This window comes from Myxine glutinosa, chromosome 6 (genome assembly GCF_964187855.1).
Source record: "Myxine glutinosa chromosome 6, kmMyxGlut1.1, whole genome shotgun sequence".
In the NCBI taxonomy this organism is placed as follows: domain Eukaryota; kingdom Metazoa; phylum Chordata; class Myxini; order Myxiniformes; family Myxinidae; genus Myxine; species Myxine glutinosa.
In genome coordinates, this window is record NC_136266.1 from 150,076,850 (window position 1) to 150,102,635 (window position 25,786).

Sequence of the window (25,786 nt, forward strand, 5' to 3'; positions counted from 1 at the left end):
CGTCCCGACCCGATAAATTTTTACCTACTTTAGTGTGGCACGCAATGTAGTTCCCTCTACTATTAACTCTACCCTGAGTGCGACAGTTTTACAGATATTCACAAATGAGTAAATATGTCCCCCTGCGACGTTGCACCCTTCTCCTCACAGAAACACACCCACAGGATAACCGAATCCGGAAAGAATCCTCAAACTAAACATACAGCCGGTAGGGAGCATTATTTACAAGATTACGCTGATATCTACACTACGATCCAGGACCTGTTTTTGGAGGAACACATGCAGATGTTATGCATAGAGAGAGCGCGCTTGCCAACATCGATACACCAACCCACGAGTGCTCTGTGGCCGACGGCCTTTAATAACGTGCAGAGCACCCTTCCCGAGCATCAACAGCACCACCCCACCACCAATCGGTGCAGTCACCATTGTTCATTGGAATAAAAATAAATTCGACAACCCCTAACCCTGCAGGTGTCTCTTGCTCTTCGTGTGGCCTTCAGTGGTGTTAATTAACAGTGGTTCACCTTTATGGCATAGGTGCCACGTTGACCCATAGGTCCATCCCCGGGTGGTGCTTGGCCGCAAACGAACTGCGGTCCATTGTGGGTGGCCACAAACATTGCGGTCCATATGGTGTATCGATCCCGGCAGCAAACAGCGAAAGTGCAGGCCCACAACTGCGCAGCCAGCACCTCTCTCTCCTCTCTCTCTACCCCAAAGCCAGATCCTCGGAGGTGGGAGACAAAAGAAGAAACAAGTGAGTAAGGTGGTAAGGGCGCAAAAGTGCACGCAATGTAAGGTGATGCACACTGGGGGCACATGGGAACCAGGTGAGACAGGTACGTTCCTATCGTACGCCCCCCCCACCAGGTAACCTACATGGCCCCTCCCTTACCCCTTACTGTATCCACAAAACACAACACTACCCATAAACATCTACTTTACAAATCAACAAACATCCCTACTGTCTTCCCCGTTCCTCCCATAAACCAAATTCGTCTTCTCTCCCTCCTAACCAATCAAATTTGCCATTTTCAACTCTCATCAAAATTTGCCATCTCCAACTGCACATCAAAATTTGCCATCACCAATTCATCATCAGTCCCTCCTAAGGAGGGAGAGATGGAATCACCCCAATGTCTCATCCACGTCGTGATGCGTCTCACAAATCCACAGCAATCTCATTTCCTGCACACAGAACAAAGAAAACACAGGTGTGGAGTCATCATCATCACCACAGGTAAGTGGCTGCGTATGGTGCGACAGGTTCTTCAATCCTAACTATTTCCTAAATGACTTTAACAACTTTACACTACCCGGGGTCTTTCTCCGGCCAAACCATTGGCCCTCTTACACTATGGGTTCTAAAAACCAATTCCCATTGGCCAAACTGTGGTGCTCTTCAATTTGGGGTCTCACTCCCCCGATTCATCTCCCGGTGCCCTCGCACAATTTCTGGGCTGCGGCGTGTACCTCTCCCAGTGGGTCTACCCACCTGCACACCTCCACCACTGCAGTTGCCTCCGAGCTTACCTGCTCCTTACCCTAACCTAACTACCTGGGGAAGGCCCTCTGGCACTCTCCCCACTCGGTGCCCTCTCTGGCACTGGGCTACCCGATCCACACCCGGGATCCTCAGGCACCCATCCACAACTACCGGCTCCCAGAGCCCACCTGCGGCCTCACCTGGCCGACATCCTCACAGTGGTGGAGTGCCCAACCAACTACACACACTAACAGGCTACACGCCCAGCCATTTCCACAACACTAATGCACCCATTCACAACACCATTCTGCAACCGCACCACAAATGCCAATATCCAACCACAATTTACCTGCACCCTCTACCTAACACTTACACTACCCGCCCCGGGTACTCGTGAAAGGGGTCCACTCTTCCCCCATCCACACCTTCGCACCATGCACACCACTCCGTACCACTTACTCCAACTCTCTCCACACACCTGTACTTGCACACCTGTGCTCTCACACCTGGTGCCACCTGCACCCTTCTCTCCCCAAGCGCATTCGCGCTGATCCACAACACTCACTACTCATACACTGCTCCACACACCTGTCCAGTTGCACACCTGTGCAATCACACCTGTTCAATTCTCACAAACACGGCATCATCTCAGCTAACTACTCCCTTCTGAAACTTGCGCTTCCCAGTCGTCCCTTTAAACTATTGCGCTCCCTCGTCATTATAATCCACACTAATCTACCTGCGTCCCTACTACAGGTATCAGTCACTAACTAAACTTAACGTTACCTAATGTCATCTTCTAGATCCCTACACACAATATCCTAACCCACCCGGGCTAGTTTTCACTGCCATACACCCCATAAGCTATTGCTCCTTTGCCCCCCATATGGGAAAGGTGGCAGGGATGCCATCCCACCCCATCGGGGGTCTCTCACTACCAATTTTGCACATCAAATTGCAACAAATTAAAAATTTGCCAATCACTACCCATCATCTGCCAATCACTACTGCCAATCCCTTGCCAATCATCAAATTTTGTTTTTCTCTAATTTTGGGTCCAATACACTAACCTCATCACCCAGTCGACTCACTAATACCTCTCGGTGCGCCAATCCCTGTCCAAAGCCCGGCTTCGTAAAGCCAAGCAATGGATGCTGGTTGTTTTGTGCCAGCGGCTGGATGCGTCCGGCATTCGGTGCAGGGACGGGGGCTTACCCGTGCCGAGATCCCACACACCACCTCGGCGTGGAGCCATCCAATGTCCCGATCTCGACCTGCCGGCACGTCTCAACAAAACGCGGTCGCCATAACGACCCTTCCTATCGGGCTGCCCGCTCCCCCTAGTGGAGCACGGACGCGGCCGTTCAAAGCGAGGCCCAGCACGCACCGAGGGCCCGATTCGGCTAAAAGTCGACCTAACCTTTAACCCGGTTATCGTCGACGCCTCACCTGCAGGCTTACATGCATACGCTACCCCTTTCTTGCTCATACATGCAGCTGTTCCCATTCTCCTTGTACCGTTCCTTACACACCCAGGCACACCCATTCCACTCACAGCCTTGGTCACACACCTGACCACCGAACACCTTGGCACACATTCGTTGGTAGCACACCTCACCAATACACCGCTTCGCACCCCCTCCTCGGTCACCTCCTCTGTGACAATCACAGGTGTGCCCTCATTCGCACACCCAACCACGTGCCTCACCACCAACTCCAGCGTGCATTCCCACTCACGCTCTACCATTCCAGGTGTGCATCCTTCCATCCCAGGTGTACATCCTCGCTCACCTGTCACAACTAACTCACGCTCCATGTCACTCTCACTACTTTCACCTCCATTCCTGACAGCGCACTCACCCTTACTCTTGACAGCACACTCTTTCCCCATGCACCTGTCCGTCACACACCTTTCTCGCGCACACTCTCCCGTTACACCCTCTGTAACACTCACCACAGGTGGACACTCTTCCTTACTTCTGACAGCGCACTCTTTCCTCATGCACCTGTCCGTCACACACCTTTCTCGCGCACACTCTCCCGTCACACCCTCTGTAACACTCACCACACCGCGCTCCCATGTGCTCCCTCGCACACCCGCTACGACCGACTCACTCTCGCCAGCACCCTCACTACTCCTTGGCACGCACTTTTTCCTCACACACCCCAGAGTCGGACTTCCTCGCACACCTCCTTTTTCGCACACCAGACCTGCCGCACACTTCACCAACGGCCTCTCACGAACACCCGGGTCTATCTCGACCCCCAAACTCCTTAAATCCCCTGGCGCATCATACGCACGACCATATTGGTCACCACTTACACCGGGTCCTCTTTCTCTTCGCTTCTCCTCCATCACCTGCGAATCCCTCATCCGGTTAATGAGCACATCATCACGATCCAAACACAGACTTTGGACCAATTCTTTTATCTCCTCTTTTATCTCTTTCTTATCCCCTCTCCGTCGCTTCTTAATTTCGCTCATCCCTTCTTCCACTTCTTCTAATTTGTGCTTCACCTCTTTTATTCCCCGGTACGTCTCCTCAAGCTCATCCTCTAAGGCTACCTTGACCGTTTCCATGTGCGTCCTCACCTGCCGGTCCTTCGTCTCCATAACCTCTATCACCTCGTCCAGCCTCGTTGTCAGTCCCTCACGTACCATCTGACATTCCCTCTTTGTCGCTATCAAGTCGTTTTTTATGTCGTTTTGTGTCGCTTTTAACCCTCCTAATACCGCAGTGTTCCTTTGAACCTGCTCCACTAACTCCGTTTGTCCCACCGTCAGCTGCTCCACCTCCTGCGTCAGGTCCTCTATGCCCCCTTGTAACTTTACAGTCCCCTTTCTCACCTCCTTCTCCATGTGCTCCTTACAGTGCCTCACCTCCTCGCGCACTCCTCCGACCTCCTCACTCACTCCTCTTCTGATCTCCTCTCCCATCACTTGCATCTCCTGCCCAGATGCCACCCTCATCTGCTCCATTTCCTCCCTGTGAGCATCCAGTTTGGTTTCTACCCCCATTCTGACCCCCTCTATCTGCTGCTCCATTTGTTTAACTTCCCTTTCCGCTTGGTCCCTCATGTCCCTCAATTTGCCTTCCATACTGTTTTCTAACCCCTCTAACCCTTTTTGCATCCCTTCCATTTGATTCTCTTGAGCGGCCATTCTGTTTTCTACCCCCGTTAACCCATGTTTTACTTCTTTTATCCCGTTGTCTAACCCCTCACCGGTACCCCTCGCTTCGTCCCTCATTACCCCCATTTGGCCCTCTAATCGCTCACTATTAACCCTCATTTGCTCACTCTGAGCATCCATCCGGTTCCCCATTTGTTCCCTATCAGCCCTCATTCCCATCATTATTCTGCTTTCCATTTCTTCATTATTCTTGTCCATAAGGGCCTTCATTTGCATAAAAAACAAGTTCAAATCCACCGGGGGCGCTGCCACGGTCGCTGGCGCGGTGATGAGCGAGGCGCCATTTTGCGCGCCCGCTTCTTCGTGCGTGACGGCGCTATTTTGCGAACCTGCCGCCCTCACTGCTTCGCTCTCCTCCTGTCCCTCATTTTGGTCCTGGATCGACCCTACCTCTCTCTCCTCTACCGGACCCCAGCTGTCTTGATCCGCCATAGCGCGACTTTCAAAATTCGGTTTTTATTTTTTTATTTTCGTAAAACAAATTCAAATTTCGCCGTTATAATTTCGCGCGGGAAACGCGCTCCAAATCGATTCTAACTGTTACAAATTTGGGCCTAATAAATTTAGTCCCGGGTTCGAATTCCACTCCTCGACACCAATTGTTGCTCTAATAGTACAATTGGTGTTCCAAAATTTGGGCTAAATAAATTTAGTCCCAGGTTCGAATCCAACTCCTGACAACCAATTGTTACAGACGTGGCTTGGATGTTATTTACCGAGCGGTTTTATGGTATGACCACGTCTGCACAAGTTACCCGATTGTGCCCGAACGTTGACTAGTCGCGCGATGCTGGCTCAATAAGAAAAAGAAGACACCCGGCTGGATTACAATAACACAATACGACACCAGGGGTTCAGTTCTCAAGACCTCCGGAGGAGGTTATATTAAGGCGGAAGGTTAGATTACAACTACAAGAGGGACAGCATAGAAAGACAAGCACTTAGACACACTCTTATATTAACCCCAACAGACGACAGATAAACGGGACAAAATGCTGACTCACACGGGGATTGATGGCAAGGAAAGGCAGGCAGTCGATGGCTCAAGGTGCACTCTTGGCTCAAGGCAGAATCGACTCGGTCCGGTCCAGAGATGCAGGGAGGTCACAGCGCTCGGAAGGCGACGTTCTTTCTCCAAGCTGAGGCGCATCTCTTTCAGCGCTCGCAGGTCCTTCCTTCTCCAGCTGGGGGCGCATCTCACGTCACATCCGGCGCGGGGCCGCGTATATCCGGCGGGGAGTGACACGCCCTCGGCTCGTTAGCTCCGCCCCAGATGGAATCGGCACGTTGCTTCTCATTGGGTGCGTGGGGGGGTTACTGGCTCCGCCCCTGACGAGGAGCTGACAAGGAGCCCCTTCGTGGTAACCCCGTGGAGCGCGTGGTCAATGGCGCTAATCGAGCCGGTGTGAGGACGCATCCTCCCCCGCTCCGCCGCCATCTCCTCTGTTGTTGTTGTAATTGTTGGTGTAGTTGTTGTTATTGTTGTTGTTTGGGGAAGAAGATGGGAGGAGGTATGGGAAAGGTCCTAAACTCACTACTGATGCCATATAATCACATTCTGGTGCAACGAAGAGTCATAATTAATGGAGACGAGGCCTTAACTGACATAGAATAAGAATAACTAGGAAGATGTCCGAAAGTTGTCTACGTGTGGTGCGGTGGACCTGGGCACGACATTTAATGGGGGAATAAGGGGAAGGTCGGCTCTACTGATTGTTATTTACATGCAATGGGACTAGGGAATGGGGGATTGGGGAAAGTTGGGGAGTATTGGAGAAAATAGGGGAATATTTACAAGCGGATATGGAGGCCAAATTCCATATTCGCAACAATATATATATATATATATATATATATATATATATATATATATATATATATATATATATATATATACAGTGGAACCTTGACTTATGAGTGCCCCAACTTACGAGTTTTTCGAGATACGAGCCGTCGCTCGGGCGGTTTATTGCTTTGAGATGCGAGCCGAGATCTGAGTTACGAGCTTTCGCCACCCGGTCACGTGGTTATCTTGCCGTGCAAGTACAGTATCTCTGCCGTATAGCGCTGCATTTTTGTTTTCGCATGTTGGTTATTTTGAGTTTACGCCACCAGGTGGGTTCTGGTCACGTGGTTATCTTGCCGTGCAAGTACAGTATCTCTGCTGTTGATAGAGTGCTTGTTCAGAGTGCCGGCGATAGCTCGCCTTCTCTTTGTGGAAAACACGGTGAGATCCTTAACATCCAACAACTAATGGGACGCAAACGGGGCGCCCAGTTTAGCGGTACACACATTGATGAATCACCCTGCCTGTGATTCACCTATGACGTATAGCGCTGCATTTTTGTTTTCGCATGTTGGTTATTTTGAGTTTACGCCACCAGGTGGGTTCTGGTCACGTGGTTATCTTGCCGTGCAAGTACAGTATCTCTGCCGTATAGCGCTGCATTTTTGTTTTCGCATGTTGGTTATTTTGAGTTTACGCCACCAGGTGGGTTCTGGTCACGTGGTTATCTTGCCGTGCAAGTACAGTATCTCTGCCGTTGATAGAGTGCTTGTTCAGAGTGCCGGCGATAGCTCGCCTTCTCTTTGTGGAAAACACGGTGAGATCCTTAACATCCAACAACTAATGGGACGCAAACGGGGCGCCCAGTTTAGCGGTACACACATTGATGAATCACCCTGCCTGTGATTCACCCATGACAGGTTATAGCTGGGTCGGGATTCAAACCCAGGCTGGACAGTTTAGACTTTAGAGTCAAGTGTGCGTACCTCCAGTCCAGGCCATCCTGCCAACTTGTATGCTGCATACAGGTGAAATATAAAGCGCGAGATATTTTTATATATACTGTATATTTTTAAAAAAATTGGTGTGGTTTTTGGCGGGCTGGAACGGATTAATAGCATTTCAATGCATTTCAATGGGGAAATTTGATTTGAGAAACGAGCAATTTGAGTTACGAGCTCGGTCACAGAACGAATTAAACTCGTAAGTCAAGGTTCCACTGTATATATATATATATATATATATATATATATATATATACATATATATATATATATATATATATATATATATATATATATATATATATATATATATATGTGGTGTGTATGTTTATGTGTATATTTGTGTGTGCGTGTGTGTTTGTGTGTGTGTGTGTGTGTGTGTGTGTGTGTGTGTGTGTGTGTGTGTGTGTGTGTGTGTGTGTATATATATATATTGTTACTGATCGCGGTTTAGATGTTATGATGGGCCGAGCGGATGGTCCAACCGCGACCGTTACAGGATCCCCGACTCACCCGATTCCACCCAAACGTTGGCCGGATCGCACCGCAGCTATTCAATAGGGAAAAGACAAAGGCGACACGGATGTGAAGAAGAAGAAGAAGACAAAAAGGTTGGAAATACGACTAAATTTATTCCTACTATTTACATGCTCAAAGTAACCAAGGAGAAGGAAAGATAATAAAATAATATACAGAAGAATCAGAGACACAGTGCAATTATTAGTTATATATATATATATTAGAGACACAGTGCAATATATTATTAGACACAGTGCATACATACACACACACACACACTCATCTCCGCAACAATATATATATATATATATATATATACATATATATATATATATATGTGGTGTGTATGTTTATGTGTATATTTGTGTGTGTGTGTGCGTGTGTGTGTGTGTGTTCATGTGTATGTGTGTGTGTGTTTGATACAACTTTTCACACACTGTTTTTTCTCAGAACAACCATTATTCTAAGAGAGATGTCGGGATGGTTTCACATCATCATTTATTGTGACCATCACTTCCCTGTTCACATACTTTTTGGAGTAACATCCCCGCATCCTTTTGCATTTATTTAAACGTTTATATTACTTGTATAATATAACAACAGCATCAAGCCCCAAAGGCTTCAGTTTTGCCCCAATAAGGGGGCTTTGGCTTGTGTATAAGCAGAGCTACAGCCCCCCACATCTCAGTAAGAGGCTAATGCAGCCAATACCAGGAAGATAATTTAATCCTTATTTTTATAGAATTTAATTCTCAACTGGAGTGGTAGAAGACAGGACGAGCCGACTGGGACCTTTGGAATGAAATTTTGCATCAATAATGTGAATGGAAAATATACGTAGTTGACATATTATTTTGAGCTTAACCTAATTTTAAGGTCATGACCTAATTATAAACATTTTAACATTTTCACCATAACTCGACTAAGGTTTGTCTGATTTGTACGAAATTTCCCTCACTAGATAGCCTTGACTACCTCCGCAGGGGTTCTTAACCTGGAGTCCTTGGATTCCCAGGGGGTTCATGGGGTTGGTCCAGGCTGTTCATGAAGATTCCATGAAAAATTAAGTATATACTATTTTCATTGAAAGTATCTCTCGAAAAACATTTATAATCTCACACATTTGTCACACAAACCAATTGGTAGCTGTGGTGCATATAATTCATTACTTGGTTGCGCTTAAGGCAATGGAAGCCTGTCATCCCAGCTCCCCACCAGATAGCAACACCTATAATGGCATAGCCGCATGGCGAATCGGTTTCATTTACCACTTGGATGCCAACCAGAGAACATTGTATCCGGCTTGTTAATTCAAGTCACCAATAATAATATAACCTGTAAGTTCGGCAAGTAAAGCCAATAAAGTCATTGAGCGTGGTGCATGGACAGTGGGATAGATTTCAGCCCTTGGCAGCTCTTGGCTAGAGGGCAGCCGGCAGTTTCCGCTCGGAAAATTCAAATGTAAATAGCAATAAATTTTTTGTTTTGTCCATTTGTCATTCTGAAAATGTGCTATTGATATTACGTGCCTGAATTTATTCAGTTTTTACAGCGTAGCCCATCGGGCAGAGCCATCTAGAACAGTGTTTGTCCGTCTGTCTGTCTGTATGTATGTATGTCCCCTCAAACGTATACCAATCAGAGCTGAGAATCTGGTCACATGACAGGGTGATGTGATTACGTCTGATGTCATTGCGGCGGTGCTGCGGCTGACTCTCCACGCACCGCCATTTTTATTTATATGCCGTTCAAGCCGAACATATCATCAAACCTGTCATATATCACAATCACCATGCTCTACCCTTACGTTTTTCATTCAGTGTGAAACACAAACAAACCGATTGTTAAAATGACCATCAAATATCGAAAGCATCGGCGTTACGTCTCTTCCAACAATACGGTGTGTATAGGCCTTAGGCTTTATGCCTCACCTTCGGACCGCTTCAGACAAATTAAGCCCAGGTTTCTTAATACAGTAAAGTATCGTTTCAATAGTATCGTTTTCGTAATAGTAATAATAATAATAATATCGTAAATATAAGCATAATACTTTAATCCCAATGTAGTGGATGGAAGGTTTATGGATTGAAGCGGTGTATGGTTCATGATCAGTGATGAGCGGTGTTCGGCACTAATATTAATAACTGAGGATGTCGGGAATTAGCCTCGGTTTTTTTTTTTGATAGTAATATCATTTTCGAAATAATGATAATATAACGTAACGTTAATATTATAGTAAATCTAATCATAACACTAATCCATTCGTACTGACTGCAAACTTACTGGAAGTTAAAATATATCAGTTTTGTGTCCGTTACGTCATTACGTCTATGATGTCATTACGACGGCTGACTGCACCGACCAACATTTGAATTTACAAGTACACCCGCTCACCACGGGAGTGGCAGGAATGGTCATCCCTCTTTGGGGTATATAGATTACAGTCGATCTATGATTGGGTCTCAAGAACATTAGGTGTGTTCGTTTACCAAGTTGCTTGTGGAGAGATCGCCAAGTGGTTTAAGCAGTCGAGCAAGGACTCCATGCAAAACCGTTAAGGAATGGCTGTCTTGGCAAGCGCTAGCTAGCTGCTTGGTAAATGAGCACACCTCCAACCCTTGTGAGGTAGAATCTAGATTACAGTAGATCTTCCCTCAGTTCTGTAATTAAACTTACCTCACGGATGTCGAGATTCCTCCAAATTTCTTTGTTTAAAGTTATAAACGGCATTAGTGACGGTTTGAAAAGCTAATAATATGTGTTTGTGGTTTATAATATTTTACAAGCCCGGCAACGCCGCTGTTAGATTTTTGGCCTTGTTTTAGTAAATATTGCCAAAATTTACCAATGGTTGCAATTGGAATTACCGTATAGATTGGTAAATTTACCAAATTATAGAGTCACCTCTTTGACCTAAGATTTAAGCCAGATTTTGTATATCTCTCTCTATAAATCTGCATAAGCTGCCATTTTCGATGCATGTAAGTGAAGTTTCATTAAGGCTGTATAACCAGTTTGTAGCAATCGAAAGTTCAAACTAGGTTTTCACTTCAGATCACTAATAAATCACATTGAAACTTTGGATGACACATTGAAACACATAAAATACATCAAAGAAGTAGGATCTGACCCTGAAAGGTTAGGTACCGGTAGTGAAAATCTTGATGTTGCGCATGGCCCCAGCGACTTAGCCACATTGGCTGAATTGACAATTGACTTAGCCACATTGGCTGAATTGACAATTGACTTAGCCACATTGGCTGAATTGACAATTGACTTAGCCACATTGGCTGAATTGACAATTGACTTAGCCACATTGGCTGAATTGACAATTGACTTAGCCACATTGGCTGAATTGACAATTGACAGCCACATTGGCTGAATTGACAATTGACTTAGCCACATTGGCTGAATTGACAATTGACTTAGCCACATTGGCTGAATTGACAATTGACTTAGCCACATTGGCTGAATTGACAATTGACTTAGCCACATTGGCCGAATTGGCAATTGACTTAGCCACATTGGCTGAATTGGCAATTGACTTAGCCATATTGGCTGAATTGACAATTGACTTAGCCACTTAGCCACATTGGCTGAATTGACAAATAACTTAGCCACTTAGCCACATTGGCTGAATTGACAATTGACTTAGCCACTTAGCCACATTGGCTGAATTGACAATTGACTTAGCCACATTGGCTGAATTGACAATTGACTTAGCCACATTGGCTGAATTGACAATTGACTTAGCCACATTGGCTGAATTGACAATTGACTTAGCCACGTTGGCTGAATTGACAATTGACTTAGCCACTTAGCCACATTGGCTGAATTGACAATTGACTTAGCCACTTAGCCACATTGGCTCCGCTGCATTGGCTGAATGTGATATCATAATTTTGCGACAGGATTTCAGCCCTCTCGCCGCCCGTGCGCCGTGCTCATGACTACGAGACGACTTCGGGCGTATTATTTATCCCAACTCCATGAGCTCCAAAACGCTGCTCCAATTCATCTCAGCAGCAAAGAAAGGTATCATTTCCTTCACCACTGATTGTGACAGAACTCAGAAACTTCAGTGCTTCCTGTGTGGGATGTTGCTCTGTAATCAGAGTATGAAGCTTGCAAGGTTACAAGAGCATCTGGAACAAATTCATCCTGAAAATGTTGAAGATGGGTTGAATGTTGGAAGCATCGTACAAAGTGGCCCACTTGATGGCCAAAAACAAGAAGCCACGCACGATTGGAGAAGACTTGATCAAGCCATGTACTCTGGAAGTGGTTGAGCTGGTGTGTTGCAAACAACATCGGAAGGAAATTGAAAATAAAATCCGCTGTCAAATGACGCAATTTACTCACGACATATCTTCAGATATTCTTCAACAAGTGATGGAGGAACTGAAAGCATGCCCTCTCCAATTCCACATGCAGTTGGATCAGTTGCAGTGGTTCAATCAAGGTATAATTCCTTTTCTGCAAACAACTTGTAGCAACCTCAAAGGCAGTGGACGTGTTCAACCTTGTTCAGGATTTTCTTTGTAAATCACGACTTTGCTGTTTGGAGCAAGAATATCTGGGGATGATTTGCACTGATGGGGCGTCAACAATGCTCGGGAACAAATCAGGAATTTTCAGGCCTGGTGAAAGCAGAAGCTCCTCACATTGCTGTCACTCACTGCATCCTGCATCCACCATGCACTTGCCTGCAAAACGCTGCCCCAAAATTTGAACTGCCGTGCAGTTCACTTGCACTTCACATGAGCTCGTGCCACAAATCATCACCTCTTCCAAATTCCCCCCAGAGCACAATGTCCTCCTGCATCACACGGAAGTTCGGTGGCTCTCACGAGGTCAAGTTTTATCTCGGATCGTGAAACTTCAGGCGGAGGTTGCCATGTTTCTCGAACTTCTGTGGAAATTCTGAGAATCAAGATTTTGTCCTGGGCCTGGCTTCTTTGGCAGACATTTTTTCTCATTTAATATTTCTCAATTCATGATATGACAATCATGAATGCTCGGGAGAAGTTGAAAGCATCTCTGGAAAAATCAGTTGGAGAAGGCCAATTATGCAAATTTGTCAACCGTAGAATGGCTTCTTCTGGCATGTGATGAATCTTGCCAAATCACATTAGGGATGAAATTTTAACTCATTTGATAATTCTGAAAAATTAATTTCAACATTATTTTGGCTCAGAAAAGCTGAAGAGCTTTGCTGCCTGGATTCACAATCCATTCCTTGTTGACCTGGACATTATCGATGATGCTCGTACGCCAAAGGATGATTTTGTTTAGGAGCTAAGAAGATGGTTAAAAATGAGTTCCCGACAAAGGATATAGCGGATTTCTGGTGTTCAATGATTGAGGGATTATCCTGTTCTCACCAAGCGGGATCTGTAGTCTCCCATCCCATTCGCAACAACTTACCTGTGTGAAGCAGGGTTTCCAACATTTCTGGCTATCAAAACCAGGTCCCGGAAAACTGGTTGGATGCAGCAGATGATACGCTGTTGCTGTATCAAAGACAGCCCCTCAGTTTCATGTCCTGGTAACTTCCAGGCAGCAGCAGCCATCTCGAAAAGCTCTACGCCAGTTTTCGATACTAATTCTTTGCTGCACTGAATTTGATTTGCTTCCTGGTGAGCCAGAATAAAGTTTTTGAAAATAACTATCCTCCGTACATTTTTTTCTCTGATTTGTTACTGGATCATTGTGAAAATGTATTATTTAATGGGGTGCGGGTCCTTGGGTAATACTTGACAGTTTGGGGGGTCTGTAGGTTCAAAAAGGTAAAGAACCACAGGCGTAGAGCAAGGCGTATTTACGCTTTATTTACGTAATATCCCTCTGCATTATAGGTAATGGAAATATTGCAGTCTGAAACAAAACAAACATGTTTTTTGTCATCGTTCAATTTTACCAATGCAGAATCTCAGATATTGAACCGGGGTGTTGTTGTGAGGTGGGGTTTGGCCATAAAAGCTTGGTCCCAACAGGAAGTGGCTCCTCTCTCTGTGTCACTCTTGGTCTCTGAGTGTGGAGCCTGTCCCTACTGTACTCTGATGCTCATTTGTGGCCCACGGTTTGGCTCGCACTCATGTTATGGACCATACGAGTTGCACCGTATATCAGCTTCCTATCCGTCTTTCCGTACCTTTCACTAGCTCACCTGCCTGGATTTTGTGTGTGGGTGCATCAAGTGGTTGTGATTTGATAAACGAGGTTAATATAGGATTGTGATTAGGGTTAGTCTTGGAGGCCTATGGGGAACAGTGATTGTGTTGTTTTTTCTGTCTGGGATTCTGTTTGCGATATGTCTTGTTAAAAAAATAATTTATGTGCTTATTAAGAAATTGTTTGCGAAATGTTGCCGCCATTTTGTCATGCTGATGGTCAAATTCATTTCGGATCACTGGAGGGTATATTTACAGTAATCCTGTTTTGTAACTATCATGGTTATAGGCAAAGGCTGGATCACAAGCCAATATTAACTGCTCGTTGTTGACTTGTAAAAACGATGATAGTTCAGCTATCCTTGAAGGTTCACTTCAACATGACGATTAACCACCTGGTTGTGGTTGCGTTCTGTCAGGAGGTTTCCATCCACGTGACATTATTTTTGCTCAAGTAACACACTTGCTGGAACATATGGGCAACGAGTGGGCAGGAAGTGCCATATTGTGGTTAGTGACAACAGGAAGTGCCATATTGTGGTTAGTGACAACAGGAAGTGCCATATTGTGGTTAGTGACAACAGGAAGTGCCATATTGTGTTTAGTGACAACAGGAAGTGCCATATTGTGGTTAGTGACAACAGCAAGTGCCATATTGTGGTTAGTGACAACAGGAAGTGCCATATTGTGGTTAGTGACAACAGGAAGTGACATATTGTGGTTAGTGACAACAGGAAGTGACATATTGTGGTTAGTGACAACAGGAAGTGCCATATTGTGGTTAGTGACAACAGGAAGAGCCATATTGTGGTTAGTGACAACAGGAAGTACCATATTGTGGTTAGTGACAAGAGGAAGTGCCGTATTGTGTTTAGTGACAACAGGAAGTGCCATATTGTGGTTAGTGACAACAGGAAGTGCCATATTGTGGTTAGTGACAACAGCAAGTACCATATTGTGGTTAGTGACAACAGGAAGTGCCATATTGTGGTTAGTGACAACAGGAAGTGACATATTGTGGTTAGTGACAACAGGAAGTGACATATTGTGGTTAGTGACACCAGAAAGTGCCATATTGTGGTTAGTGACAACAGGAAGTGACATATTGTGGTTAGTGACACCAGAAAGTGCCATATTGTGGTTAGTGACAACAGCAAGTGACACATTGTGGATAGTGACAACAGGAAGTGACATATTTTGCAAGTATATTTATTATTTAGAAAAGGTGTGGCAATAAGTAAGCTTTTAAATGTAAAAAAAAAAAAAAAAAAAAAAGTCCTGCGTATTTACTTATTGGCCAGTACAATTAAAATTAAAGTGAGAAATGTTGCAAGGGCTTCTCATCCTCATAATTTTCCATCCTCCCGCAGGTCTAGGACACACAGAAGGACCAGTTGATGGGAGCCTGTATGCACGAGTGCGTAAGAAGGGTTCCACAGACAGTGGAACAGCTACTTCCAACGGCTTCTCTCCACCTGGATGCCAAGCAGTGGACCTTGAATTAACTACACCAAATCCTGTGGTCCACTGTGTTTCTAACGACCAAGGAAATCTGGAACAGGCCCAAAATTGTTCCATTAGCTTTGACTCTGGCCACTCCACGACCTCAGCGCAGACAGACCCGTTGATGCCATCACGTGCAATGCATCTTGTTCCAGCACAGGTCCATGCAAATGGAACATCCCCACCTCGTGAGACAGCAATTTTGAATGATGAAGAGGAAGAAGAAGAAAAAAAGTTGGGCATAGGAATGAAAGATGAAAGTGAAAGAGGGGTACGCATTCCAGCTATGCCAATTTGGTCTGAACCTTTTCAACCATCTGTTTGTTATGATGTTAGAACAGGCCCTTTGGAAGAGAAAAGCTGTGATATGGATTCAACCTTTGGACTGGAGTCTGCAAAGGTGCATAAGGTTGAAATGAAAGCAGGCCAGATGTCTCCACAATTATCAGCGAGTGTCTCTACTGATCCACATCTAGTGTCAAGCATATCAAGCAATTCAACATTAAGAAATGAGAGAACTCATTCACATTTAGGAGTGAATAATGCTCAAACAGTCAATGGCATTGTGAATCTTTCAATTCCAGAAAATGTTATGGCTACTTCTCCAAGATACCCTTCGGATTGGCAGCGGCTGGACGGATATCCACAGGAGTGGAATGAGGATACCCCTCAGCAAGCAGACTTTGCACCTGTGTATGGACCAATTGAAAGTCAAATCGCCGGAGTAAGAACTGCACCTGTCCCATCAATACCTGCTCGAACAGCTAGTAGTCGGCAAGCTGTGCAGCGCACATTGAGTGGATTGAATGGTCGTAGCAGGCCACTGGCACGGCGCCAGCAGTCTGATACAACTTTTGACCGAGAGCGCCCGGGCCTACGCAACTATGACTTTGAGGAGGAAATGTTACCTCGCCTTCGAGCTGAGGAAGACTTTGAGAGATCTCTGCAGGAGTTAAATCGCCTTATCCTGGAGCTCAACCACAAAGTCATACCTTTCGGTTCTCCGGGGTCAAGACCCACCTGCTCCATAATTCCTGAGCAACACCAGCAGCTGCACTGTCCAGTTGAAAGCAGTTCTGGTGTACCTATTGACTTAGCACAATCTTTTTCACACAATCTCAGTCCTCAAAGCATGACCAACTGTGTCTCTCCCAAAACATTTTCACCTCACACTCCTTGTTTAGACTTAAACGTGGACATGAGTCCTACAGACAGACGTTATTATTACCTGAATGGCGGAAGAGCAACACAAAATGAAAATGGACTCCCTAACCAAGTGAAGACGTGCCTGAACCCCGTGGAAGAGAGTATTATTTATTCAAGCCCCATGTCCTTGGTACATGTACGAGAAAATAGGATACCGCTTTCGAGTCGGCCAATTGGCCTGCATGGATGTGACCTATTTCCGACTAACGCTGCAAGTGTGGTACCAGTTTCGCATTCTAACAGCCATATGCAAGAAGGTCGTGCTGCACCGGTCTGCAATAACACGACAATTCATTCAACTGACACAGGTAGCATTAGCACCTGCAAACATGCATATTCAAATAATCAGGAAGCAGTTTTAATTGGAAATAGTACAATATGTGCCATCAATTATCTTATGCCTGCAAAAAATGCCAGTCTTTACCAAGCCTAGCCACATGGGCCTCACACGTCACCCTTCTTTCTCTTTTCTTTACTTGTATCTTCTTCCCCGAACCTCCTCCACTTTATTCCTTCTCTCATTATTTAATTCTATATCTTAGAACTCCATCCACCCACAGGCATACATAATAAATAGTTTGTCTTTTATCGATTTATTTCAATAAATAATAAATCAATTTCACAAAAATGACATTTTAGGAATTCTATAATGACGATGCATTTTTACAAAAATAACGATTTCAAATATACATTTATTTTTATATACAGCCCATCCATTTATTGTATGCACAAATATGGTATAATTTGACCTTCCGTGTTCATTTCCTCACATCAACCCTGCCTATTGCCTCCTCTTAACATGACTATCTCTTTAACATATTGTTACGGTTCTCCGCCGCCCTTCTTCCCCTTACCAAAGAGGGGATTAATCCCCTTGTTCTATCTGGGCTTGGCGGAACCGAGAGACTTGAAATGCCTCTTCCGGACAAACGCAAGGTAGGGTTTCGGGACCAAGTCTCGCTCGTACCTAAATCCCTGTGCCACCACGGAAGTGGGGAAGCAAGCCTCGCACGAACCACGTGTGATTTGGGTACACTGAGCGGATTGAGTACCACATGGTCCGTGCAGTTACCGTTAATTATTGGACCCCGATTCGAGCGGTTTTATTCGTACCACGCTTAGTCAATGAGGAAATCACGAGGACGATCGAATGGAAAAGGAAGAACACAGGTTTAATTATGATTCCCACACGTATATACAATGATTGGTGGATGCAGAGACACAGAGCAGCACCTAGTCAGTCTTATCTTACTTCCCAGACTCGGGCCCGTCACATTCACACAGGGGATTGCAGGTAAGTTGATGTTCAGGCCAACCGCGCTGACGTGGTCGTCCAGGAACTGCCCCGTCCCGCTCTCCACGGTCCCAGCACGTCCCGCGAAGATGGCAAGCAGGCGGTGAAAGGATCCTCGTAGAGCGTTTCCCGAACAAAAGGCAGCCGATGAGGTAGGACGGAAAATGCGCATCTCTCAGCGCGGCTGGCGCTTACACAGCCGTTATCACTCGAGTAACTTAATGCACTGTATGCAGCTCGGCTTTAAGCTCAACCGAGCGTCGCTTTATATATCAGCGCGTATCCTGGTTCAATGCGTGTCTTTCTCCACTCGCGTATCTCTCAAAGTCCTCTTCGGCTCACCGCGCTGCTGGAACTCAACTCTCAACCGCTGGTGCTCAGTCCTTACTCAACGAGTCCTTTGACACTCGGGTCCTCCTCGCGCGAGTCCTCTTTCTCATCAGTCCTCCCGCACGAGTCCTCTTTCTCATCAGTCCTCTCATCAGTCCTCTCGGGGGGCTTTGCGCAATGGGTTATATAGATACGCCCCGAACCTTCTCGAACCCTCTCGAACATTCCAACCACACCCTGTGACGCAGTGCTGCCGCCACAACCTCTGAGCCCTGATTGGCGGCTCGCGCTTACCGTCAGTTCCTCTGCCGCCCTCATTCGGCCCCGCCCCGACCCTCCTAGGCCTGCCTCGTGTTAATTCGCCCAAAATGAACCAAAGTCAGCATAGAGGCATGAGGCTAGGGAGGCGGGATAGTCAGTAGAAGTTGGACCTATTCTCCTTACTCTACTCAACACAGACCTAACATAGGAAAAGGACTAAGCTCACAAATACTAAGAGATAACTACACTATCGCGAGGCTACATGTTGCTTGTGTGACTAACTATGAGGGGGAAATTTTAACCTTTATTATACTGACTGTACAAAACTCAAAACTGCAACAATATTTATCCTCCTTTCACTCTCCCTCATAATCCTTCCTTCACTTGCTGTTCTCATTTTCATATTCAAATTTAGAACCCCCTCATATTTCATATTCAAATTTAGAACCCCCTCCACCACTCCCCCCCAACCCCTCCCTCCCCCCCACCGCCCCTCCCCCATGGTCCGCACTCTTCCTCTGCCCCCTTACTGATCGCTCCTTGTACTGTAGAACCTTGAAAACTTTACTGAACTCGAAATTGGCTGTCTTGGGTAAAGACTATATTGTGGAAGCATTTATTTATTTATTTATTTTATATACAAAGTCAAGGCTCGTGTAAGAGCTAAAGGCATTCTTGCCATTCATTGTAAAAATTGTTATTTCAAGCATAATTCTAAGTTGCTTTATCACATCTCAGATATTTGACTTGTAAGGATCTAACTATTTTTTCATATTTTAGGAACACAAGGCCTGAGAAGGACAGATCATGAAGATATGGCGAGACTTCATAATGTAGAGGTGAGTTCTGGTCTTTCAACGAATTTCGTGGTAAGGCTCAATCTGATTTGTTGGAAAATTTTAACATGAGATTTTAAAAATTGTTTCAGAGAAATAACCCTGCACATTGAGTTGTTCTATGTAACGACAGTGTTTGCCATGTGGTTAGAACACAACAGTGACGGACCAGGGATTAGTCCAACTGAAGGCAATGATGACAAAGATTTGTATCCGAAGTCTTTTGTGAATCCAGGTACTCTCAAGAGAATCCTCATGTGTTTCTTACTTTAACACATTAGTTGAAGATCAACACAGGTTGAGGATGGAATAAACAAGTTGAGGATGGAATAAACAAGTTGAGGATATAATAAACAATTTGAGGATATAATGAACAATTTGAGGTTGGAATAAACAAGTTGAGGATAAAATAAACAATTTGAGGATATAATAAACAAGTTGAGGATGTAATAAACAAGTTGAGGATGGAATAAACAAGTTGAGGATGGAATAAACAAGTTGAGGATGTAATCAACAAGTTGAGGATGGAATAAACAATTTGAGGATCGAATAAACAAGTTGAGGATGGAATAAACAAGTTGAGAATGTAATAAACAAATTGAGGATGTAATAAACAAGTTGAGGAAGGAATAAACAAATTGAGGATGTAATAAACAAGTTGAGGATGTAATCAACAAGTTGAGGATGCAATAAACAAATTGAGGATGTAATACACAAGTTGAGGATGTAATAAACAAGTTGAGAATGTAATAAACAAATTGAGGATGTAATAAACAAGTTGAGGAAGGAATAAACAAATTGAGGATGTAATAAACAAGTTGAGGATGGAATAAACAAGTTGAGGATGCATTAAAAAAGTTGAGGATGGAATAAACAAATTGAGGATATAATAAACAAATTGAGGATGTAATAAACAAGTTGAGGATGGAATAAACAAATTGAGGATGTATTTAAAAAAGTTGAGGATGGAATAAACAAGTTGAGGATGGAATAAACAAGTTGAGGATGGAATAAACAAATTGAGGATGGAATAAACAAGTTGAGGATATAATAAACAAGTTAAGGATGGAATAAACAAGGTGAGGATGTAATAAACAAGTTCAGGATATAATAAACAAGTTGAGGATGGAATAACCAAGTTGAGGCTATAATAAACAAGTTGAGGATATAATAAACAAGATGAGGATGGAATAAACAAGTTGAGGATATAATAAACAAGTTGAGGTTATAATAAACAAGTTGAGGATGGAATAAACAAGTTGAGGATGGAATAAACAAGTTAAGGATGGAATAAACAAATTGAGGAAGTAATAAACAAGTTGAGGATGGAATAAACAAGTTGAGGATGGAATAAACAAGTTGAGGATGGAATAAACAAGTTGAGGATATAATAAACAAGTTGAGGATATAATAAACAATTTGAGGATGGAATAAACAAGTTGAGGATGGAATAAACAAGTTGAGGATATAATATACAAGTTGAGGATGTAATAAACAAGTTGAGGATGTAATAAACAAGTTGAGGATGGAATAAACAAGTTGAGGATGGAATAAACAAGTTGAGGATGGAATAAACAAGTTGAGGATGTAATAAACAAGTTGAGGATGGAATAAACAAGTTGAGGATGTAATAAACAAGTTGAGGATGGAATAAACAAGTTGAGGATGTAATAAACAAGTTCAGAATATAATAAACAAGTTGAGGATGGAATAAACAAGTTGAAGACGGAATAAACAAGTTGAGGATGGAATAAACAAGTTCAGAATATAATAAACAAGTTGAGGATGTAATAAACAAGTTGAGGATATAATAAACAAGTTGAGGATGTAATAAACGAGTTGAGGATGTAATAAACGAGTTGAGGATGTAATAAACAAGTTGAGGATATAATAAACAAGTTGAGGATATAATAAACAAATTGAGGATGCAATAAACAAGTTGAGGATGTAATAAACAAGTTGAGGATGTAATAAACAAGTTGAGGATATAATAAACAAATTTAGGAGGTAATAGACAAGTTGAGGATGGAATAAACAAGTTGAGGATGGAATAAACAAGTTGAGGATGGAATAAACAAGTTGAGGATGGAATAAACAAGTTGAGGATGGAATAAACAAGTTGAGGATGGAAGAAAGAGGTTGAGGATGGAATAAACAAATTGAGGATGTAATAAACAAATTGAGGATGTAATATACAAATTGAGGAGGTAATAAAGAAATTGAGGAGGTAATAAACATATTGAGGAGGTAATAAACAAATTTAGGAGGTAATAAACAAGTTGAGGATGTAATAAACAAATTGAGGAGGTAATAAACAAATTGAGGATGGAATAAACAAGTTGAGGATGGAATAAACAAGTTGAGGATGGAATAAACAAGTTGAGGATGGAATAAACAAGTTGAGGATGGAATAAACAAGTTGAGGATGTCATAAACAAGTTGAGGATGTAATAAACAAGTTGAGGATGGAATAAACAATTTGAGGATGGAATAAACAAGTTGAGGATGGAATAAACAAGTTGAGGATGGAATAAACAAGTTGAGGATGTAATAAACAAGTTGAGGATGGAATAAACAAGTTGAGGATGGAATAAACAAGTTGAGGATGTAATAAACAATTTGAGGATGGAATAAACAAGTTGAGGATGGAATAAACAAGTTGAGGATGGAATAAACAAGTTGAGGATGGAATAAACAAGTTGAGGATGGAATAAACAAGTTGAGGATGGAATAAACAAGTTGAGGGTGGAATAAACAAGTTGAGGATGGAATAAACAAGTTGAGGACATAATAAACAAGTTGAGGATGGAATAAACAAGTTGAGGATGGAATAAAGAAGTTCAGAATATAATAAACAAGTTGAGGATGTAATAAACGAGTTGAGGATGTCATAAAGAAGTTGAGGATGTAATAAACGAGTTGAGGATGTAATAAACAAGTTGAGGATGGAATAAAAAGTTGAGGATGTAATAAACAAGTTGAGGATGGAATAAACAATTTGAGGATGAAATAAACAAGTTGAGGATGGAATAACCAAGTTGAGGATATAATAAACAATTTGAGGATGTAATAAACAAGTTGAGGATGGAATAAACAAGTTGAGTAGGTAATAAACAAGTTGAGGATGTAATAAACAAGTTGAGGACGTAATAAACAAGTTGAGGATGGAATAAACAAGTTGAGGATGGAATAAAGAAGTTCAGAATATAATAAACAAGTTGAGGATGTAATAAACGAGTTGAGGATGTCATAAAGAAGTTGAGGATGTAATAAACGAGTTGAGGATGTAATAAACAAGTTGAGGATGGAATAAAAAGTTGAGGATGTAATAAACAAGTTGAGGATGGAATAAACAATTTGAGGATGAAATAAACAAGTTGAGGATGGAATAACCAAGTTGAGGATATAATAAACAAGTTGAGGATGGAATAAAGAAGTTCAGAATATAATAAACAAGTTGAGGCTGTAATAAACGAGTTGAGGATGTCATAAAGAAGTTGAGGATGTAATAAACAAGTTGAGGATGGAATAAACAAGTTGAGTAGGTAATAAACAAGTTGAGGATGTAATAAACAAGTTGAGGATGTAATAAACAAGTTGAGGATGGAACAAGTGAATCCTCTTGGATTGCGCTGAGGTTCGGGCTTGGAATTTCTAGGAGGAAGTATAATTTGTATGCAATGAAAGTACATGTAATATGGGATCGAGTAAGATCGAGTAAGCTTCACCAGTGCGCGTGCGCGAATTTACGTCACGTCGGCAGCGAGAAGGCGTTCCCCAACACGAACCAATCAGGAACTGCCACGCCCACTTATATGATCTCCGAATTCCTGTGACAGGAATTAGCGTTACACTGGCTGGAAGTCAATCACTAAAGGCGCTTCCTCAGCGCCAATCACCAGTGCGCGTGCGCGAATTTACGTCACGTCGGCAGCCAGAAGGCGTTCCCCAACACGAACCAATCAGGAACTGCCACGCCCACTTATATGATCTCCGAATTCCTGTGACAGGAATTAGCGTTACACTGGCTGGAAGTCAATCGCTAAAGGCGCTTCCTCAGCGCCAATCACCAGTGCGCGTGCGCGAATTTACGTCACGTCGGCAGCGAGAAGGCGTTCCCCAACACGAACCAATCAGGAACTGCCACGCCCACTTATATGATCTCCGAATTCCTGTGACAGGAATTAGCGTTACACTGGCTGGAAGTCAATCGCTAAAGGCGCTTCCTCAGCGCCAATAAACAGGTTGAGGATGGAATAAACAAGTTGAGGATGGAATAAACAATTTGAGGATGAAATAAACAAGTTGAGGATGGAATAACCAAGTTGAGGATATAATAAACAAGTTGAGGATGTAATAAACAAGTTGAGTAGGTAATAAACAAGTTGAGGATGTAATAAACAAGTTGAGGATGTAATAAACAAGTTGAGGATGGAATAAACGAGTTGAGGATGTAATAAACAAGTTGAGGATGGAATAAAAAGTTGAGGATGTAATAAACAAGTTGAGGATGGAATAAACAATTTGAGGATGGAATAAACAAGTTGAGGATGGAATAACCAAGTTGAGGATATAATAAACAAGTTGAGGATATAATAAACAAGTTGAGGATGTAATAAACAAGTTGAGGATGTAATAAACAAGTTGAGGATGGAATAAACAAGTTGAGGATGTAATAAACAAGTTGAGGATGGAATAAACAAGTTGAGGATGGAATAAACAAGTTGAGGATGGAATAAACAAGTTGAGGATGGAATAAACAAGTTGAGGATGGAATAAACAAATTGAGGATGTAATAAACAAATTGAGGATGTAATAAACAAATTGAGGAGGTAATAAACAAATTGAGGAGGTAATAAACAAACTGAGGAGGTAATAAACAAATTTAGGAGGTAATAAACAAGTTGAGGATGTAATAAACAAATTGAGGAGGTAATAAACAAATTTAGGAGGTAATAAACAAGTTGAGGATGGAATAAACAAGTTGAAGATGGAATAAACAAGTTGAGGATGGAATAAACAAGTTGAGGATGGAATAAACAAGTTGAGGATGTAATAAACAAGTTGAGGATGAAATAAACAAGTTGAGGATGAAATAAACAATTTGAGGATGGAATAAACAAGTTGAGGATGGAATAAACAAGTTGAGGATAGAATAAACAAGTTGAGAATGGAATAAACAAGTTGAGGTGGTAATAAACAAGTTGAGGATGTAATAAACAAGTTGAGGATGTAATAAACAATTTGAGGATGTAATAAACAAGTTGAGGATGTAATAAACAAGTTGAGGATGGAATAAAGAAGTTGAAGATGGAATAAACAAGTTGAGGATGGAATAAACAAGTTGAGGATGGAATAAACAAGTTGAGGATGTAATAAACAAGTTGAGGATGTAATAAACAAGTTGAGGATGAAATAAACAATTTGAGGATGGAATAAACAAGTTGAGGATGGAATAAACAAGTTGAGGATGGAATAAACAAGTTGAGGATGGAATAAACAAGTTGAGGATGTAATAAACAAGTTGAGAATGGAATAAACAAGTTGAGGATGGAATAAACAAGTTGAGGATGGAATAAACAAGTTGAGGATGTAATAAACAAATTGACGGTGTAAGAAACAAATTGAGGATGTAATAAACAAGTTGAGGATGGAATAAACAAATTGAGGATTTGATAAACAAGTTGAGGATGGAATAAACAAATTGAGGATGTAATAAACAAATTGAGGAGGTAATAAACAAGTTGAGGATGGAATAAACAAGTTGAGGATGGAATAAAGAAGTTCAGAATATAATAAACAAGTTGAGGATGTAATAAACGAGTTGAGGATGTCATAAAGAAGTTGAGGATGTAATAAACGAGTTGAGGATGTAATAAACAAGTTGAGGATGGAAAAAAAAGTTGAGGATGTAATAAACAAGTTGAGGATGGAATAAACAATTTGAGGATGAAATAAACAAGTTGAGGATGGAATAACCAAGTTGAGGATATAATAAACAAGTTGAGGATGGAATAAAGAAGTTCAGAATATAATAAACAAGTTGAGGATGTAATAAACGAGTTGAGGATGTCATAAAGAAGTTGAGGATGTAATAAACAAGTTGAGGATGGAATAAACAAGTTGAGTAGGTAATAAACAAGTTGAGGATGTAATAAACAAGTTGAGGATGTAATAAACAAGTTGAGGATG

General features: G+C 42.7%; 1 protein-coding gene across 7 annotated transcripts in view; it reads left to right on the top strand.

Moving 5' to 3' along the window:
* The window catches only part of LOC137429477 (tensin-3), a 386,475-nt gene that overhangs the window by 254,883 nt on the left and 105,806 nt on the right, over positions 1–25,786 (top strand). For all 7 annotated transcript variants that reach the window (XM_068119427.2, XM_078780742.1, XM_078780746.1 and 4 more), the window contains 2 exons: positions 15,535–17,181; positions 19,539–19,597. In XM_068119427.2, the coding sequence (XP_067975528.2) occupies positions 15,535–17,181; positions 19,539–19,597 (1,706 nt within the window). The remainder of the gene's footprint in view (positions 1–15,534; positions 17,182–19,538; positions 19,598–25,786) is intronic.